Source organism: Athene cunicularia (assembly GCF_003259725.1).
Source record: "Athene cunicularia isolate RWA chromosome 19 unlocalized genomic scaffold, athCun1 chr19_part1, whole genome shotgun sequence".
Classification (NCBI taxonomy): Eukaryota; Metazoa; Chordata; class Aves; order Strigiformes; family Strigidae; genus Athene; species Athene cunicularia.
The window spans coordinates 8,776,978-8,799,215 of record NW_020799124.1 but is presented as its reverse complement, the minus strand read 5'-3'; the positions used below and the strand labels follow the sequence as shown (position 1 = coordinate 8,799,215).

Genomic DNA, 22,238 nt, shown 5'->3' with positions numbered 1-22,238 from the left:
CCCATAGAAACTCTCATACTTCCTTGTCCAGAGAGCATGGATTTTGTTATGTCTTGATCTAGTCCTAGCTGGAGAGTCAGGTAGCCATGAAAACACACAGGGAGTTTCTCACAGCAGAACTTCTGCAGGAGCCTGACAACTCCTACCTCCCAAGAGCTGCACCTTTAGAGATCTCATCCCCATCTCCAGCAGCCGTATAGGTGTAAGTACATATAACCAGATTTGAGGCAGGTTTATCTCTTCTCTTGATGGGCAATACCACCACCAGCACGCTGCAAGCCAGACATGTGCATACCAGGCTGCTGATGGGGGAAGCAGGTCTAAAGGGGGCTGTGGGAATTACCTTTCTTCAAACCATCTGCTTTCAGACATATGGAAGAGGGAAAGCGAGACAAAATCGGTCTGTAAAGAATTTCACTCTGCAGTGTAAAGCGGAGATGACAGCCTTTATCCTTTCCCTCTCTTCTGGGACTTCAAAGCCACCTAAATCCAGTCGCCACAGCATCCTCCTTCACCTGGCACTCACTGATCCCCAGTCCCCCAGCACAGCAGCTCTCCTGTGGTGAGGAGGGAGCCCTGATAGATGGGGAGGAGATCTACAGATTGCCATGTCTCATCTTAACAGAGGCAAAGAGAGTACCTACCAGGTAGTGCAGAGTGGCATCACACCAGCATTATACATATGGTCATAATAGCAGCACTTAGTAATTTGAGTGTTGACACCGCTGGCAGATAGAATAGCAACACAGCAACACTACTGCAGTATATTACCCACCCTAATCTCTTCCTCTGTGATAAGAGAGTGTGCAGTGGACTACATTTTTCCTGAGAAGTCTAGCAAAAGGGCAAGCATGCAGAAATCCAAATGTCAACGGCATATGCTCATCTGCAGGGTTCCAGTACCACATTAAAGGCTGGCAAAATACACCAGAGCCAACTAACAGCCTTTGTCCATGAGCACCCCATGTTAGTTCCAGCACCAATTTCTGTAACAGGCACACGAACTGACAGGAGCTGCATCCGAGGGAAGGGATTGAATGTATGTTCAGCAGACTTCACTAAGTTGCTGGGAGAATCTCTTTTGCTTTCTCTCTAAAAGAGTGTTTTGCTCAAAAATAATAGGATGGAACAGTGGGATATAAACATTCCAATAATTCATGGTGACTTCAAAGATAACACTCTGTACCCTTCTTGCATACAAAACGATGGCTTGGGGCTTTTAGTTTTGTTTGTTTCTGTTCTTCAAACTGTGGATTTATCTCACGCAGTGGAAGCAAAGGAACAGAAGCTCTAAGTTTTATAACACAACTTCTGTCAGAGCACTTAAGACTAAAGGCTTTTTTTTGCTTGGAGTAATTTATCATGTGCAGGGGGGTGGGGTTGGTTTATGTTTACATTTTTTAAAATTAACCCAGCTAACCATTTGTTCCATACTACACATAATTTGTTGCTTCTCTTTTAGCACTCCTTGAAAGACAAGCTGTGGAAATAAATATACATCTGGCAAGTCTGAAAGACAGGACTTCAGCAAGCACTGCAGGCTAACGGGAATTCCACAGTGGGCTATTTGCTTCCGCTTTCAGAGATAAATCAAAAGGAGAGGAAAAGAAAATAAGCACTAGTAGAAATACCTATCCAGATTAACTTGCAGTGGGAGCAAAAAGGTTTTATCATGTCAGTTATATCAACATTTAAACAGAAACATCTATCAAGAACTGGACGATTCAAAAGCACAGTCCTGATTTACCTTGTTAATTCTTTGCTTTTCCGTTTCCAAACTTTCTGCCATCTGCAACTCTGATGTCTCACAGCAAACCCACATTACCACAGCCTGGTCTGGTTGATTATTAGGTACACTTGGTCTCCCAGAATAGTGGAGCCTAACTACTTAGCAGAATACTTTGCTCATCTCTAAACCAGCATCCCTTTTACACAGAAATATGCTGTATTTGAGATATTTACATGGGAAATAGCAGTATTTCACAAGACTGGAGAACAGTCTGCAACTTTCCACCTCCAAGCTCTTTCTTGCTTTAAGATACTGGTGTCTGCCCACGAGGGAGAGCGGTCCTGATCTCTTAGAAGTTTGTGCTGAGCGGGGCAGGAAGGCTACCACCAAAAGCAAGGTTTCATCTAAGACAAATTTCTGGCCAGAACAGTCAGCGGTAAGAACTATTATTATGACTAATAGATGTGGATATCCACGCAGCCAGAAAGCAACTCTCAGCACGTGGCCTGATCACTCCCGATAACCAAGTTGCGTCACATGAAACTGTTCAGAAAGAGAGACACGGTGCAACTGGGATTACAGACTCTTTCCAGTGACATCTGGACCATAAACCAGCTCAAGATGATCAGCCACAACACAGGCAATCAGGCACTGTGCTCATCAAAATGCTACCTAGAGAAAAAACTGGTTACTTATTAAATCAGGGTTTATATTGATAGAGAGGAAGACAGACACATATTTAGCTTTTTGTGTGGATAGAAATATATCCTGGTAAAGAAACTCCGTGAAGATTGTGTGCTCAGTGCATTTATTTGTGATATGACCTTATATTGCAGAGCGGCTCACTTATTTTTTGCTGATTTATTACAGAACATGAACGAACAACCAGCAAGCATTTCCTCCAAATGCTTGCCAAAAGCCAAAAGCAACAAAAGAAAGGGGTTTGCAGGTGAAAGTACCAAAATCTGTGTACCCACAGGTGCAGAACTGATTAAAAGACATGCATAAAGGGAGGTAATTTCTAAGCAGGTGTTTGTACTTAAAAAACACAAATTAAGATATATACATACTTTATTGAAGTTTCTATAAATGGAGTTAATCTAGAGATAGGTCTAAATATGTATCAACTTTAACTAATTTCAGATTAACGAACAAGTTTGTTAATGGTTGTTTTAAGCAACTTTTATTTTAGAAAGTGCTAAACAGTGTTATAGAGCAGAAATGTGCAAGTACCAGAGACAACATAGTGGAGGACTCATTTCTTATCGTTCTATAGAGAAATTGTGCACTAGTATAAATTACCAAATCATATTATTTGCCAGAATAAAAAGTGACCTTTTCAATATTATCTCAGTCTTGTTACTTCCAATGATTTTCTTTAGTTAAATTTATCATTAGCTATTTTTATCCATGAAACCAGGTGTATTTATTGAATTATTCTCCGATACCGTATTTATTTGGGTTTCTTATTTCAATTTGTTTTAAATGTAATTTAAGACCTCATGAACAGTAACCAAACATTCAGGTATCCAGTTGTCCTCTTTCTATTTTGCTGTACATGAAATTCATGCATTGTTCTTTTCTGTAACTATCACCTCCTATATATTACGGAATTATCCTTAAATTTTGGCTTGGTTTTCTTTTTTCCTTGTGAGACCCTATCATTTAGTTGTTTAGTAGCTACTACCAGAGGAGAGATTCAGTCTTCATTTATTTGATGATCATTATTCCATGTTAAAAGCCCAAAGACATTTGGTAACAAATAACTGAGGATATTTTAATAAGTTGTTACAAACCTTAATGCAGTGCTCTCTAGCGACTACATGTCTACAAGGTATATATATCCAATTCTCTGTTTTATCTGCCAGTTTTCAGTCACTATCTTTTTAACCCAAATAGGATGAAATAGCATTTAGATAGTATCTTAGATGACTGTTTCACCATGCTCCAATCCTTTTTTCCAGATCAAAATACATCTCTCTGAGGTACTTTCTCACTCCATGTCCTTTTCTTGCCACTTGGGTATTTCTTTACCGAACAACTTGACAATAGCACAGATAAGCATTAATAAGTCCTTTTCTGTATACTTATTTGCACAATAAATTACAAATAATCTAGATATTCACTCAAATTGTAGCATTTTGACTGCTTTCCTTCAAGTGTCCAAATTTTAGCCAGGAACTAATATTACCAATACACTGCTGAAAACCTACAAATTGGGTGCCTTCAGAGTCCACCAGATGCGTAGCTGCTTTCCATCTTTGTTAAGCTCTCTCCATTTACACTCCAAATTTGAACTATGCAGAGATGTACTCTATTTAATTACACAGCGATAGCATGAATGAGGCGCTAGACACTATCAAAATCTGAAGAAAGGCAATCCCTGAAGACACAGTTTGCTATTTCTCCTGAATGGCTATTGTTTCTCTTCTAGTTCAGTATTTTTGCTGTCACCACATGAAGGAGTTTTCTGTACAATTTCTCAGTGGGCTCAGCCTGTGCCAACTTGCTCCTTCTAGTCCTGTCTTTTCATGTTGACCTGGATGTGAGCACTTCTCTAGTTACAGCAGTCTTACTACTGCTTTTATTTGTACCAGCAAAGAGTTTTTTCATATTTCAGCTCCTAGGCTTCCTCCCTGACAAACAGACCAAACCTAAAAGAGAAAGATCACGTAAAATGCTTAGTCACTGCATACAGAAAAAAAAGCTGCATCAGCTCTTCTCTGACTCTTTCTCATTAAGCACTTCAGGAATTCACCCTGTTCAATGTGGCATGACTTCCCAATTAAAGATCAGGCCTCCTAAAAGGATGCCAACGTGGTAGGGATACCCTGTGAAGTTGGGACTATTCTTATAACCTTGCTCAACTGCTGCAGCCCCTGGGTAAAGCCCATCCACACAGCAGCTGCAAAATCTTCCATTATCTTCTGGAATAGATAACAAGAGCTGGGCATGAGACCTCTGGCTCAATAAATAAGTCTTCCAGGAGAGTTGAGGAACACAATAAAATCAGGACAAGGGATTCTTCTCAGTATTTAGGAGATTGTGTCCAAACTTGTAGTTTGAGCACAGAGTTAGTACTGATGCAAATCCAGAAGGAATTAACACAGGTCAGGGTATTTTGATCTTGGCTTTCTTGTGACTTTCAAGACATTGGGGTTTGGATTCCAAACATATTCCAGCTTTATAAACATTATTCTCCCTCTCTTTGGCTAAAAATATGCCACTTCCACTCTGAGCTCCTGTATACTGATGACCACATATATTAATCCTTGAACTACTTCAGCTAATACGCCCCCAATCCTTCAACTGAAAATCAACTTTAAAAATATAGTTACATCAGCCCAGTTCCAGTGTTCCCCTACTTGCAACTACGGGACTACGTCTTTTGCAGAGAGAGCGACGAGAACCTGAGCCTGAATGTGTGTTCATAACATGAGAAATGTTTATAAGCAAGTAACTGGTTCCTCATAAAATGCTTCCCTCTTTGGGCTCTGATCACTGCTGCTTTTGCAGAATGTTATGAAGACAAATTAAAAAAAAAAAAAAAAAGGAAGGAAACCAAAACACCTTCTTCATTTTAGATGGTTTTAGATGGGATATATACTTTCTCTGGAAAGGATGCTTCCTGCCCAATTATAAACCAGAACAATTTACTGAGTTAAAGGCTTCTACATTTGGCCATATGCATTTTTCTTTAGAAATGCAACAAAAATCAATCCAACACAAAAGCCAGACAGACATGTGACTGCCACTGCCCACTTTAGGTGGAAATTCTCTTTTATTAGAAACTGCAGAGCATGTGTGTGGGCAGGAGGGAGCAGGGCGGAGCGGTTTAGTCCCTGGTTGTCATTCTTTAGGTGTGACCACAATGCTGCAATCTCTGGAACGCAGCTGGACAGAAAGGATGAGGAATGCCCTTGCCTCCCTCGGGGAAATCAGTCTGACGATGCCAAGAGCTGTGATTTGTCTCTCCAGGAATGTTGCCACCTGCAGCAATTAAACCTCCTCTATAATATGATTTAAACAAGAGGATATTTTTCCCCAGAAACTGCCAGATCATTGTTTCCTCCAAGTGCTTCTGACAGGCAAGAGAATTAATGCAATGAGGAGTCCTCAAAACGGGGTAATGCGGCTGTCCTGAAAGCAGGTGAGGGATGCTGTGCAGAGCTTGACAAAATTAAGTGAGCCTGACAACTCCATCATCAGTTCCCAAGACATATTCATCAACTAGCATTAAAGGAGCTGAAACTACATCTAATCTCTATGCTATCATCCACCCTCACTGCCTTTGTTGGATAAGAAACAAAGCGCATGTGTAAAGCCACTGCTGGATGCATTCTGTCATTCCACAAGCCACGAGCAGACTTCCCAACAAACTCCAGTGGCTTCTGTTGCATATCGGAAGACCAGAGAACCACTACATAGCCATGTTTTTTTTTTCTCCCCAAGTCTTTTTTAAAGCCTTTTCAAGTTTCTTTAGGATTTCCCTCAAAACAAAGCCCTTATATCAACAGAAACTCTTGCCTAGATATGCTTCACCTGTTATTTTTTATGAGTGTGCATGACCAAAGAATAACAGCTTGCACAGTTAAGAAAACACTGTTACACAGATCACACTTCACCCACAAAAGGTCAGATAATGCAACGTGCTATACATTAAATACACACGACAGGGATATATTCCCCTTGAGCACACAGAGATGGGGAGTGGGGATTTTTTCCGGAACATATTGTCCATCTTTTCAGGACACCCTGAAAAGTACCTTTGCAAAGATCTTACCTGTTCAGTGATGAAGGAGCTTGAAAAAGTGACAGCTGACCAAAAGAAGATCCCACAGCTGAGAATAATCTTTCTGTTGAAACGGTCACCAAGGTAACCAAAAATAGGCGCTGCAACCATGAAACTACAGATGAAAACTGCAAAGGAGAGAAAAAGGAAAGAAACGTTTAATAAACATCAGGCCAAGAACATGAAAACTAATTTTCTGCAAGCCAAATCCTCTAGAGAGCAGTTCCATTTAATTAGACATTCGGCAGCCCTGACATAAAGTTGCGCAGTCTGATAGGCTTCAGAAGTCAGCGTTTTCTTAATCAAACAGATTTTTCATTCCCAGAGAAACTTCAGACAAGTATTACATTTGAAAGCACCAGCCCCTCACAGTCCACTGTGAGCTCAGAATCTGGGGATGGGCAAAACCAGGACAGAATAAATTAAGAGCTTCTGCCTAAGTATCACTGAGAAGGTGAATTGGAGGTTGGAAGGAGTTTCAAGCAAACAGAAAGCAAGCCAAGGGCTCCTTTTGGTTCTTGCAGCAGAGATCAGGCCATAGAAACTTAAGTTCTTTCATCCTTCCTAGCAGTATTTTAAGGCAACCATGAAACAGTGAGGAAAACCAGTAAACACTACTGTCACCCTACTGGCACCAGCCCTGTAATTAGGCGGTTACTGTCTCCTCTTAGGTCCTTTCACCAGCACTGAACTTGTATTTAAACCCATCACTGAGCAACAGTTTCATTAAAAGAAAGAGTTTTAACCTTCAAAGCCCTAACAGGCCAGGAACGTCCTCATCTGAAAGACAACTTCACCTCTCCCTCTGCTTCTCCCCACAAAAACCCAACGCATTAACCTAAGACCTGCTGTCATGTAGGAATGAGGCTCTTGATAGAATAACCTCCGCAAAATCTCCTCAACTTCAGAGTTCACTCCTCCAGCCTAGCTCAAAACGGTCTGGCCAGTGACACCACTGAAAACACCTGAAATGAGGCACTCACACTATATTCATGATTAATTTGGAAGTTGGCAGAAATGGCCAAGTTTTAAGCTGATTTATATCTGGCTTTTGTCTGTTCACAACAGAGATCTGGATGAAAGCAACTACATTGATTTTACTGCCACGCAGTATGAACTTTTTGACTTTCACTGACTGCCTTGAGTTCAGCAAACCCAGGATTTGGGTGGGACGCTAGAATATCTGGAGATCCCTCTACAGTCACAGAGTTATGCCTCTCATTAATTACCAGGTAGTTCTTGGAAGGAAGGGTGAGCTTTTGGCATTGTTTAACCCCAGCCATCTACTTTTAATTGTATAGAATAGGAAAAAAAAAAAAAAAAAGGTAAGAGCAGAGGACACACACCCCTTTGGTTGGAATGCACACATAAAATTAAAGTGGTTAAGGCCCAAACGATGCATTTTTCATGGATGATAATATACAATAGGTCAAAAACATGCAGAATGCTGAACTATGAAATGATCTAAATGTCTCTTCTTTTTTAGTATATTAAGATGCCAAAGCTGCTTTATAAATAATACATATCCATTTGCATCTCTTTTTTGTGAGCCATATGACTGTGTGTATATCAATTTTGCACTGTGATATTTGATGGGAATTACAGATTTACTCCTTTTACATTTAGAGTAAAATAAATTGAGATAATACAGAAATGTTAAGACATGAAAAGAAGCACATGAAACCATTATGTCACGCATATTTCAATAGTAATGCTATGAACAATATTGCTGTTAAGCTAGCACACAAACCCTATTGATAGGCAGAACACTCAGTCCCTGCATCTACCCCAAAATCCTTGTGCAAACAAAACCTGTTGGATAAAACTACGAGCACTTAACGCAGTGTTTGCATTTCTTGCGTTTTACGGAGGAACTACACAACTAGTCTGAAACCCAGCTTAGCACTCTATGGCCAGGAAACCAGTCCCCATGTGAGACCGTGGGGCTGATACCTTTGGGAAGATGGGGCAGTGCCACTGGCCCTGCCCTGCAGCACGGACGCCCGGGGTACAGAGCCCGGCTTTGCCAGGCAGGGCTGCGGCATTCTGCCTCCAGCACCGGGCTCACTTAGGCTCCCTCTCAGCTCCCTCTCAGCTGGCACACGCAGTGCCTGGCGTCGCCCAAGAGCCCCATTGTTCCGCGGACCCAGGCTCCCAGGGACTGCCTGGGCAAACCCTCTCTTCCCCACATTAGGGGGTTCTGTCCTGAACACCCATCCCTGCAGCGCAGTCCAGCTCCCGGAGCTGCACATCCCCCAAACCCTTGATCTCCAGTGAACTTGGCTCTAGCAGACCAGGAGTGGCTTACAAATTCTGCAAGGGTGCATCTGCACAGGCCCCAAGCCAACAAGGCACTTAAGCACATGCTTATATTAAGCATTTTAGAGTCATCAATTCCATGATTAAGTGCTTTCCTGAATTAACACCAAAGTGCTTGGCACCTTGCAAAGCTGGTGCAGCAACCTGGCACAAAGGATACGTGACTGTTTATTGGGAATGAGAAGTAGAAAATGACTCTGATTCTTACTGAGCAGTGTGCCCATTGCAATTTGACCTTACCCTTGGAAGGACACTGAAATTCATTCATCTCAGAATCAGGTATTATGCCATTTTTATGATGTAAAAAGACATGAAGCTAAAAAGCTTCTAAGGGAAAATTAGAAACATCCAAGTCAGCATCCCACCATTTCAAATAACCTGATTAATTCAGCTTTGAGACAGGGAGGGTGTGATCCAAAATTCTCATTAATCAGTGGGATTATTAGCTTCAATGACCTCTGGATCATAAACGCAAAGACTAATTCTGGAATCTGGGCAAAAACAGGGCAAAAAGCACAAACCTCCTCTTTCCAATAAAACAAATGAAAAAAAGATTGTCCTATGCCTTTCCAACAACATACATCCTGCTGTTACTCAAATCCCTTCAGAGAATTTATTTTTGAAAGATTCTAAACTGAGCTGTGAGCTTTGTCACTGGTAAGCAGCTGACTTGACAGCTCCACAAGGTGTAAAATGAAAGGACAACAGAACCTAATAAATAATAGGTAATGGAACACAGCTGTCATAATAAGAAATGCAATTTATATCAGAGTATTTATGACCCAAATATGCATCAGAGCGTTGATTGACTCAAATAAATGCAGAATATGATGGCTGTGTGGTCTGTCAAAAGGATCTGCCTGTTCCAGGCGTTTCTCATGAATCAATGCTTGCAATTACTCCTGCAAATGACAGGCGAGACTCCCGAACAACACACTGGGTTGGCAGAAGAGAGGTGGATGAATCTAGGGCGTGTTACCAGGTGGGACAGAAACCCCAGTTACTCTAGACCAAGAGTTAAAGTTCTGCGACAGCTAAACGCTGTGAAGGAGAGATCTTATCCAGAAGACAGAAAACTGCGAGCATGTTCAGTTGGAGAGGGGCGGCAGAAACATGATTAATTTGTAGAGAAAGGTGGCTGGCAGCATAATGCAGAGGGGTGCATTCCTGTAAAAGAGCCTGGCCCTTGTGCCAGCCTCTTCTGTCTGGCTCCTCTCCCCTCTTCCACAGCATTCTCTGCTCCTTGCATTCGCCCACTCCCCAATTAATATCCAAGTGACACCACAGCAGCTGCAGCTTCGGCTCACCACACTGCCACAAATCTTTTTTATTAGGAGAGCGCTGTGACAGAGGCTGGCATTTCATTTGCCTCTTTCCAATCAACAGCTCCTCTTCCCATTTACACTTAAAGCCATCTCAGAATATTACCAGCTCTCGAGAAGACACACAGTGCAAGCCAGGGCAGAGTTAGAAATCCACTGGGATTTGGGATGAGCTATGGAAAAGGCAGTGATGGCATTCAGAGGGGCTGTGGGCAGGTATAGCTATGTGGGTTGCCACTGAGTATGCTCCACAGCTGGTTTCTCTTGGGAAATGATCTCCAACAGTGCCAGAAGTGGCTCAGTCCCAGCACTGGGTGGAGCTGAGATAATTTCTGCAGGAGAAAATTATCATGTGAGCAAAGGATGAATAAACAGACACATAATGAATGCCACACCAGGAGGGAGGTTCTTTTAAGTACAGGTATTTTCAAAAGGAGATCACATTTGTCTTTATACCTCCCTTTGTGGCTTAGCCACTGAAATGCCGACTGCGGTGAGAATGCAGGAAGAGTGTAATTGCCCAAACAGGACGGCTTGGTCTCTATTTCTGCCTCTGAATGCCTGTCCCACCCTGTACAGGTGCACAAGCACCTTCTCAGCCAGCACTGCCCAGCTTTTTCTGTCTATGGCTGGAATTACAAAAATGTGCAGCTTAAAAAAAAATATAAAAATCTTACACTTCCCACCCAAACACACACCAGAGAAGGAAAGCGTCCTCACCAGACTTTATTGCCTACTTCATGTACTGGAGCTTGAGCCATCATTCAGGGATTATGGCCAGGGAGCTGCCATTCAGCCCACACTTTTTCCTCTCAAGAGCTGTTTGGGTACTCAGTGGAAAAGTAAATAAACCCCCAGACAATGGAAGCAAAGGAGATTAGTGGAGAGGGAGAAACCACAGACTTTATATTTAATAGTCACAAAAAGCTCCTGCCTTCTGCAACTAGACTTCATTGTTCTTATTTTTCTCTTCTTTCTCTCCAAACAAAAATTTACCAGCTTGACTGCAACCATTCCCTGAAACAGCTCTGACCCATCAGCTTTCTCCCCCTTGATTCCAAAGACACTGTTGCCTCTGTCTCATTTGCTCTTTTCTTGTGGGGACTGGTCAATCCTTTGTGTCTCGGAGAGGGACTTCTGTCATCCACACAGTATAACCAAGGAGGAAGAGAGGCATTGACACAGAGGCACATGCAGAGGCTGCATTTTCTCAGTTACTGGAAGGCTGAAAGGATCACAGGCACCTCCAGAAAAAGATCCCTTCTTTCAGTTTTGACTTCAAGCACACAGGGTTTATTTTTTCCTATCAGGAATAATGCTAGAAAGGTTCAGGTAAAAATAGCTTGCTGTCTCTATGCAGGGATGCTCAACAAGAAAAAAAAATAGTGGCTATCTTTGAGCTCTGAGTCAGCATGAAACCATATATACATATCTAATTGAGTGCTGACAATGTGTTTGGCTCTGTGGAAGGCAAACCCAGACAGCCTCTGCCTCGAGGGACTGGCCATCAACTTAGACACAGCAAAGAACTATGTGCTGTGAGGTTGTTAATATTTTCCCAACAACAAATTTCCAAACAATGAGAACACCTAAACACCCAACTCACTCTGGATGGGATAATTTACGGGTGTGTACAAGGACAATCCTGCTCTTTCTGCATGAGACACTGCCCGGCCAGGATTTGGTTGAGCCATTTCTACTCCAGGGGCGTGAACGCACGTGTTTCTCAAGCTGCTGATGGGACCAGCTTCCATCTACCTGCAATGGTGAATAGAGACTCTACCAACAGTCCAACCAGGCCCTCTGTTTCAAATACATGTTTCTGCAATGATTTTTTTTTTTTTTTCATTATAGTTTTATGGTATAATAGTACTACTCAGCACATATATACACAGCACATTTGATCACAGTGAGGCTTGAGATAGTTTAGAAAGGAAGTTAAACATCATTGATTTCTACTTCAGGGCTAAGGAAATTAAGACACAGGGAAGTGACCTGACCAGGATGAACTACAGAAGTTTTGAACCTATGCAGGTATTCCACCTTCAGCAGTGTCCTCTTTACAGCACTGTATCTATGTTAAAGGTATTTTTGAATGTCTACAATCACAATTAAAAGTTATTTTTTTCTTACAGCACCATAAAAGCCGATCAAGAACAGCGATCATTTCATGGTACTTAACCACTGAACCTGACTGTTCAGACACAACATGGTGATGTGACCAAGGTAAAAGTGGTATCTGATGATGGGGCGATCCAAGGCCCTGGGAAATCTCAGCAATGTGATTTAAAAAATTCATCCTTTGATCGAGATGAATTCCTACTAGACAATTGCTTGTACAAAATATCACCCTTCAAGTCATCATTATCACAAACGCTACTATAGGTATGCTGTTACATCACTCTGCATGGACTTTGTTTTATTTAATTTCTAATTCAACAGCCAACAGATGGGTCATGTTACTGCATTTTGCCAAGTGCAAAACACAAGATCACTGGGTTCCAAACTATCATGCCGACTACAAGTTTCTTGCAAGTGTAAAGAGCTCTGAAATACACCATCAGCTCCGTATGTCACACAAAGCTGTCATATGCTGACTGCATGAACACAGGAGAATTTAAAAAAAAAAAAAAAAAGGCTTGAGAACACACCAAATCAATTGGACTTAAGTATACAAATGTTTGGATTGGACATGGCCTGAAATGCTCTCCCAGAATAAACCACAGTACAAGATGAAATGGAGAATTTCAGAAATGCCTCATTCTCGTGTGCTTGCGTCCTCAGCAAATTAGTGAGGAGAAAAGCTGTGCTTTAAAAGGTGTGGACCTAATTGCTCACACACTTTGCATTTCTCTAGTATCTCTCTGTTTGGCAGGCCACTCTAGATTGAGTTTCCCTCACTGCAGATGCCTCTCATCAGTATTCAAGTTCCAATCTTGTCTTCTTTATAGGGAGCATGTTGCACCATGAGGTGCCAGTTTTTTTCTTAGAGCAAACTGATATAAAAAATAAACAACATGTTTAGGATGACTATATACACACCCAGCTGACACACACATTTACACTGAGGAGGCGGCTGTTGTACGATACCACTCGATTTCGTTTGCTGTGGCAGGGTCAGAACCTGGTTACAAAAACACACGAAGACAGACAAGGCCTGAACACAGCTTTCCTGGCAAGTTCGTGGTTGATTCAACAATACAAAAGATGCAGCCCTGAGAAGTCAGTACTGATAATTGCACCCCTTTTCCTCACTGCAGAAACCAAATTCTTCTAAGAGTTACATTCCTTATATTCCCAGCAAAGGATATCCTGAAGGCTTACTTTGTTCAACTTAGCCAGCAAGAATAATTGCTTCAGTGGGAATTTCTGGAAAATCCACTCCTTGGAAACAGAACGTCAGATAAGAATAGCCAGAAAACCAGTCCAATAACACACTAATGTCACCTGAGCTCTGAGAGGAACTGTGTTGGGCAAAGAGCAACCACTGTGGTCAAATATAAGTAACTGCTGTCAAAACTGCCATATATAGTACAGTACATCATCGATCCATAGAGTATGTGATGTTATGGATGTAAGAGATATTTCACTCACTGTTCATTGCTGTATAGGGATGAAGAAATATTTTTCTTCAATCCTAAATGCCAAGACAACAGCTACAAGAAATAACTCTAATAACTCTCCCTAAAAAGGGAAACAGCCCTTACACAAGCACACTGCCTACAGACTGGCAAAGATGAGAGTCCGTTGGTCATGGCAGTTCCTTACTGATCAGGCTTACAGACAAAATCATTCAAATACCAATCAAACCATGAAATATCCAACTCAAGAAATCCGTCTGGAAGTCCTGCTGCATGCCTAGTAGTGGAAGTAAAACCACAGGTGTAAGATGCGAACTACTGTTATTCTGGTCTTCTGAATTGCCCATTTTAAGGGCTGTTTGGAGGATACAGGACAGTTTGGTCATCACCAGTGAGAGGTGACTATAACCAGTGAGCTGACAGCTGCTGACTCTGGCATTGCTGCTGATGGGCTGAGACAGGCATGTGCCAGCAGCGTTACTGTTCATGACCAGAAGACAGACCCAGGTACGATGCACTGCAGGGAACACAAACCTGGCCATAATATACACCGCCTCCCACACAAACTTAAAGGAAAGACAAACAACGTCTCCAGCCTACTTTCTATAAACCTAAGCCTATAAAACTGATAAAAAACTCTATAAAACTGATCACTCTACAGTCCTCACTTCTATGGTCCATAGCATACCAGCACTCCCTAAAGAGCAGTAATGATGCTCCTCTCACTTAGGCCTCACAAATACTGCTATGATGTATCAATGTATGAAATCTGTCTTGGCTTCCTGATTCAGGCCATCAGCATTGTAAAGGCAAGGAAAAAATGGCTTTGAATTAAAAGCCGAGATGTAAAACAGCACTCAAATTTTTCATCTAAGCATACAGTGGAAGAGCCAGCATTTTGCTGTGCTGTTCAGTCTCTCTGGATGTCCAAAAAATTTACTTGAAGCAGGAACTAACTTGCTACTAGATTAAATTTTGAGCAGCTGTACACAGACAACATCAGTTAAAAAGAAAAGAGGAAAAACCCAAACACACCTTCTGCTTTTCAGTTTGGGAACTACAGTGATTACATTACCACTGTTTTAAAGGAATTTGGGCAACTTGAACATCAATAAACCAGTTACTGTGTTCCTAGAAATGTGCTTCATAATACAGTGCTGCAGGCAGCAATCCAAAGGAAGGGTTCCAGCACACAGCTTACAGTCCACCACTTCCCCTGTACCTAAACTGGTGCTTGCCTGACCTGTAGTGAGCCGTATTCTGGGCGACCAGCAGGCAGCCAGCCCCGATGAACATCTTTTGCAATGAAATGTGTATTTGCTAGCAGAATGTCTTCTGTGGCTACACAGGGCCTCTCATTGGGGGATTAAAATTTAAATGTGAGAACGTTTGAGGAGGAGCAAACACCACCCCATCAACTAAAAAAAAAAATAAATCTTCACGTCTGGGTCAGTTCTTCACAATCTGGTTCATTACATGGTTGCCAAAAAGAGGGGGCAGAAACAGGAGGCTGTGGCAGAGTTTGCTTTCCATGCCAGTGCCATACAAAAGGCATGCAAATTATTGCCTAAAACAGCATTAGATTGCTGACACTTAGCATGAGAGCTTGTCCGGCAGTGTTTAAACCCTGTTTCTGCATTTCTTGCCATTTGGAAATGAATGATTAAATAAGTGAAGGCCACTTTTGTTTTATATCCACTTCCACTTTGAGTTATTTTTCTGCAAAATGCTTTTAGTGTGGTTTGATTTAGACTCCTGACCAAAGTTGATAGAAGGACTACCACTTGATTCAGTGGGCATTAGAGCCGAGTTTGTTGTTTAGGTGTAACTGCTTACAAATCTCCAAAGGTAGCAGAGATCTTCTTTACCAGCAAACACATTTTAGTACTTGTAAGCTTACTGCATCCCTGTAACATAAAAGGTTATTACTGGAAAAAGCACAGACCGCATCAAAAAGAATTGTCAGAACGATGAAGCAAGTCCTTCTACAGAACGTTAGACAGACTGGAAAAGGAACAACTGATGTGGGATATAGAAGAGATCTAGAACCACAAGCAGCAGGTAAAAGGGGAAAACTGAATCACCTCCTCTCTTAGAATACTGACCAGGTGGCATAAAAAGACTGGCCGCTGCAAAATTCAAATCAAAGGAGATACTTCATGCACAAAACTTAACTAAACACTGGGATTTTATCACAGGAGGCTACGTTAGCTCAGAATTTATATTATTTCAAAACACTGGATAAAGTCCTGAAAGTCCTGGAAGCATAATAATTTAAAGACTTTAAAGATAACTCCTCTTGTTCATAAAGTCCTCAGCTAGCCAGTTAATGGGGTATACTGGGGAGCTGCCACCATGATCTTGTCCTGTTCTTTTAATATTTTCCGTATTTATGTGCTATTGATCACAACCAAAGACTGAATAAAATAACAGAAGTTCCTCTGGTCTGGACTGGTACAACTATTCCCATGTTATTCTGAAAAAAAGAAAAAAAATTAGGAAGACAAAATTGCATCTGCATAATTTCCGACAGCTTGATTAGGTAATGGCTTATTAATGTGTTATTGAGTTGTACCTAAAATTATTTCTAAAAGCTGTAACATGGTTCACAGTTATATTTCTAAAACCACAGGTGACCTTCACTCTGCACAGGCACACTCATAGGGTAAAGTAATAAAGCACGCAGTCAGTTAACAGGAGCTTTTTCCACTGGCAAGCTCTTGTCCAGACTTAACAGGCTCTGACGGAGAACTTTGCTGGTTAGCACAGGGAAGCAAAAAAGGACTTCATCCTTTCCTGGCTGCAGCCTCGCTGCTCACACAATGTGTGACATGGGTCAGTCGGCCCTTCTCCAAGCAGTTGCAGGGAAACTTCATTAACTCGGCTAGCCAGTTAGGATGGATTTGTATCCAGTCTGGTCAACTCGGAATTAGACATGAGATCCCAGAGGTATAGAGAGTCGTCAGTAGCTTTGCAGCACGGCAACATCATGAGTGACACTGCTACGAGATTGGGTTTGCCTCAACACAACTAAAATACTCCTCAAACAATCTCAGCGGCTGTTACAGAAACAGACAGTAGACTCTCCTAGCGCTCATGAAAGTCTGCATCTGAAAGAAGTGCACTTTTGCTTTTCCCTTTTTGTGCAGTTTTCCAGGATGTGACCCAAGAGCCCCAACCACAAATAAACCTCCAGCCCAGAGGAGGGCTGCTCCCATTTACCAGGAGGATGAAGCACCTATGTCCAGGGCTCAGGACTAGAGAAAGGGGTCTTAAGAAAAGCATTTAAATAACCATAAACTGAATGAATCTTTATTTTCTTCTATTCCCTTCCTCTACTTGAAATCCTTCTTTTTCCATTGCAATTATGATACCAGGCACACACTACAACCACATTCAGAGAAGCCTTTGGAAATAAAGGTGAGATCTTCTAAAAGAACTAGTCAGACTTTCCCTTGTGCCAGTACTAGAGCTTGTGTGTCCAAATGGAGAGCAAAATCAGGCAACTGTTGAGGACTGAAAACTAAACTCATATCTTTTCCATCAGTCCCTGATCTAGGGCACAGCAGTGTGAGTGCCAGGCTGGCAGCAGGCACAGGTAGCCAGGAGCAAACCCTTAAGGAACAGTGACAAGCACATTTGCCCATAAAGCCCTTTCAACCACAGCGTGCACTTAAATGCACCAAGAAATGACAGTCTAAAGCTGATAATGCAGAATAATCTAAATCCTTTGATCCTTGAAATCTGCATTGAGTACCATGAATTAGATTTAACTAGCATAAAATACTTTAAATCTATTATTCTCTTAATAGAATGGTACATCATTTGTATCTGGTATAAAGGGAAATAACGTTTCTTGTTTCCAATCTGAGATAGAGAGGGAAGACAGTTTTCATTCTAAAATGAGGTTTACCATCCTTCTTTACAACTGCACCACTAATCCTGCATCCCACCTCAACTAACCTTTTAATTTCAAATAATTAACTAGTGTGCAATAGGAGTTACTCTGTCTCCAAGAGAAATCAATCTCCACACCTCCTTCCTGCAGCAACAGAGAACAGGAGAGAGAGGACGCTTTGAAAGTCTGGTGTATTACTACTAAATTCTTAGCTGCATGTATCCTCAACAGCAGCAGTTTCTGAAGAAAAACTGCAACAGGACGTGCTTCCCCTTCTCTTTTGAGGGGAATCAAGAACTTCTCATGCCATGGTACGCGGGGAAACTTGCTAAAAGAAATGTTCATCTGACATATTCTTATTCCAGAGCTTTTGTCAGATTTCAGGTTTGTTCACATTTGTTTTTAAAAGGAAATTCACAGATAAATGACTTCCACAGTAGGAATGCCTTGCTAACCTCTGCATAGGAGTTTCTAATAGCTGCTGGTTGCATTTACAAAGTGGGAGAAACCCTGCAGTGACCCCAGCTACACTCCATAAACAGGCTGTACAAACAGCTAGGGCACAGGACAGCTAACTCAGCTGCAGTTCCAGTGCAGGGTGAGGGATTCGGGCAAGGCTGGTGCACAGATGCTGATTTTGCAAGTAATCTCAGCCAGAAAGAGACCCTCAGCCATCGCCTTCCATCAGGACCACAAGCTCAGGGGGAATTTTGCAGCTATCAGTCCCGAGGGCTGTGCTGGTGGGAACTGAGGAGATGCTGAGAGCAGCAAGGAAAAGCAACATCAAAGTCTTGCGAATCCACAGGGCTCTGCTTTGGGAAAAGAGGGGACACAGTCCTTTGCTGGCATTCTCTCTGGCAGCCAGTGAGACAGATTGATTTCTTTTAAATTATCATTGCCGTTCTTTGGGGGGCTGTTGTGTGCAGTGGGCTTGGCAAAACACATGCTCCCTCTTTTGAAGGGAAAGCAGCCATACTCTCATTTTCATTATGCAGTTGTCTATCAGCTAGCTGAAAGCCTCATTACAAACATTTTCTACTCTGGCCAGCACAGATGTATGAAATAAGACTTTGCTCTCAAGCTTTTAATATCTAGCATTGGCATCCACCAAAGTTGTCCTACTGAGAGTTAAACCTGAAGTCATATCTTCAGATTCATGTTCCAGAAATTGCTCAGAAAAGCGTGTAAACACAGGGCAAATGGACAGGAAACGCTTTGGGGTTAAGGAGAGACCTCCAGGGCACTCCAGATCCTGCTTCGGTGTTACCATACAAGTGCAGGAGTAGAGCATCAATGTCTGGATGGGAAAGGACAAGGTATCATATTCACAACGTGCGTTTGTACACGTGCAAATAAAAAGTGTGTCAGGGTTTGGTAAGCAAATTCCTTTCTCACCATTCTTCTGCAAAATTGTTACCTTTCCAATTCAAGCCATGCATCTTCAAGAGTGCTTTGAGCAGATCGGGAAAATGGCATCTTTTAAAATCAATAAAACCTCAGTGACTAAGAAAATTATGAATCTGAAAGGAAAAAATGCTGATTCATCTCTGAGTATTGTAGCTAACTTCCTTCACAGAGGTCAGTTCAGATCTTTCTAAATTTTAAAACAGACTAACTTCACCCTGGTTTTATGCTGCCTGCCTCTAGTTATCTGGAGGAAGGCAAACATCTGTCAGATTAAGCTGAATTCTAAGGGATGAAAATACATTACCTCTTATCAGAAGAACTTCAAGAGGACATCTGAAATATCTGATTTTCATTCACTTGCTCCAAGATGCAGGCAGCACCAACAAGGGGTATTGCTCTTAAAATCCTGCCATCTGCAGCCTTACGCTAATTCACTCTTTTAGGAATAGAGAGCACTGTGGAATGGGAATAGGCTGAAATCCACAGAAAATATGGAGGTAAAAGCAACTGTGGGTAATTGCTTTTGTTTGATGCTAACCCAACAGCCCGGGATTGTCTTATTATCCTCAAAGGTTTTCCTCCAACTTTCCCCTCCCTCACAGGGATGTTAGTGCTTGCAGAGATAGCATCACATTTATTTGTGGAGGAAACACATCAATTTCGTAACACTGCCCACCAAACTTACTTCTAAAAAGCTGCTTGCTGGTCACAGAGAGAATTTCAGTATTTTGTTTTGTTCAATTGCCTACTTTTTTTCTGAGTTGCTTATAAAATATAATAGTGTCTCATGCGATGACAGCTCTTGCTACCACCCATTAGGGACTGGACCAAAACCACACTAATTTTACAGAGGAAATTTCTGTACTGCTGACTGGGTTTCAATTCAAAGCAGCAACACAGAAGGAGAGAAAAGCATCCCTCCATGGACCCTCACAGTTTATCCTTAACAGCGGTGTCCATCTTTCTGCTTAAAGCATTGGCAGTGAATAAATAATAAGTCCCCCAAGAAAAGATCTTTCATGTAACCTCAGGAGACCACTTCATAAGAACATGAGAACAATGGCAACAGATCAGAGAACCATGTAGTCTTGCATCCTGTGACAGTGACAGCAATCAGATCCTTCCGAGGAAAGTACATAAAATTCCTACACATGAAGCTGAATTACCCAGAGGCTGGCTTAAGCCCTTCCAAGAATTATAATGTGCTAGCCACATAAAGATCTGGTCTTCTAAGCTCTGGCCCTGAGAACACTCCTCCTTGCATTCATTTCCACCAGCTCACTGTTCACCGTTACAGTTTCTGGAGTGCTTTCCAGCAAACTGACCTGTACTGATTGTTTCTGCATTATGAAGAAAACATAAGAAAAACACCCCCCCTACCTTTTCTAGATGTTCATTACTTTATGTGCTTTTACATTACCCCCCTCCCTATTTTTAAGAACAAGCAAATTAATAATACAGATTATATTTAAAATTTACTCCTGTAAGAAGGAAGTGAAGGGTGTGCATGTGAAGACAAAATGTGAATACACACCAGGGCTGAGGCTGGCTGCTGGATTGGACTAGACACACTGGCCGAGAGCTGTGTGCGTAAATGCACTTGCTGTCTAGTTTCATTCTGAGTCACAAATTCTTTAAAAGGCCAGGAAGGAACCATCTGCACTTGCACTTACCCTGTACTCTGAACTAATTCTTACTTGTTTTATTACCCCAGTCATTACACTTGCACAGACACAGACACTGCGTGTTTAGACAGAAACGATTCACCAGTAGCTGCAAGGACCAAGAAATAAACCACTGAACTAGGAGCCTAGGCTGATTAACATTACAGAGGTGGTCACAAAGGAGTCTGGATGTGCCAGACAGCAAGATCTACCTTTAGGAGAAAAGAAGGTTCTAGCCCCTCAGGAGTGACCGTGCTGCTTGCTCTTACTGTTAAGGTACATCAGGTAACTCTACCTATGCTTCTCTTAGGGGCTGGCATCTAAACTGCAAGAGACGGGCTTTCCAGACAAGCACCAAACCCCAAGCCCCTAAAAAGATCCTCTTGCGAGCCAGAGATGCCAAGAACATGATCTTATGACATCCAGAACACCCTCAACTCCCACAGCTCTGCGTGTCCAGCCCGCTTTAGAGGAAGTGTCGTGGTCTGAGCACAGGATAGGAGTCACAAATAGTTCTTACTTCCGATGCAATCCCACACGATGCCCACCGGCACTTAACAACCCTCTGCCAGGGTACAGAGCCACAGGCTTATCCATCTACTTTTTCAAATGCCTGCGACATTTCAATAGGCTTCTGCACCACAAAGTAAACACAAAGAAACATTGCTATCAACGGCAATTTGTAATTATGTATTGACTAGTAGGACAAGAGAGATGAACGAACAGCAGGCCACAAATAAACACCTACAACGACAAGCAGTCCTCATCCTACAATGCAGAGGGATCACAGAGTATGTAAGGAAGCCTCTCTCATAATTGTAAGTGGCTAGTGATATTCAACAAACTATTTGCTGATTCAATTTTGCTGGCAGTATTTAGAAATGCTTTTGCCTCTTGCTGTTATAAATGGCAATTTAGAGAAAAAGCAATTGTTTCAGAGTGGCTGGGTGGCCTTCAAAAAAGAATAAATTCATTTAAGGAAATTGTTGAAATACTGGCATATCCCAATGTTTAATTTGCCATGGTGTGTAAAAGGGAAAAGACCATAACTACACTGGAGAATTAATCGAGTCTCTGTCTGCCTTACCGTTGTTATTTCTAAAATTATCATCTACATGAATTTCCAAAGTGTCATCCACCACTTGCAAAAACAATTTAATACCAAGTTGAACTGTTACTCCAGGAGTAAGCTTTGCAAATATACTTGCATCTTGTGGATAAAAGAACATGATCTCTGTAAAAGATCTCAGGGTTACAAGTAGTTTCAATAGCCACGGTGCATGACCAGACCCTGTGTTAAATAATCACTCATTTTAAACTTCTTCTGACTAGTATCTTTCTGGTCGAATGAGTACTACTGGAAAACAATATACTGAAATGAATACTGCGGTGCACAAGGTTTGCAAATGCAATGCCTTCATGCATCATCAGTTGCATTAATAGAGAAAAGGAAAGACAATATTTGGTGAATTCAGGGATTGTTAACGTATTAGAAAAGCCCATTTCAATCAGGCCTAAATATGTAG

The 22,238-nt window shown here is 41.8% G+C and overlaps 1 protein-coding gene across 1 annotated transcript in view; it reads right to left on the bottom strand.

The window, feature by feature from the left end:
• The window catches only part of LOC113487347 (protein spinster homolog 2), a 144,829-nt gene that overhangs the window by 62,463 nt on the left and 60,128 nt on the right, over positions 1-22,238 (bottom strand). Inside the window, exon 4 of the mRNA XM_026861865.1 lies at positions 6,513-6,649. Within this exon, the coding sequence (XP_026717666.1) occupies positions 6,513-6,649 (137 nt within the window). The remainder of the gene's footprint in view (positions 1-6,512; positions 6,650-22,238) is intronic.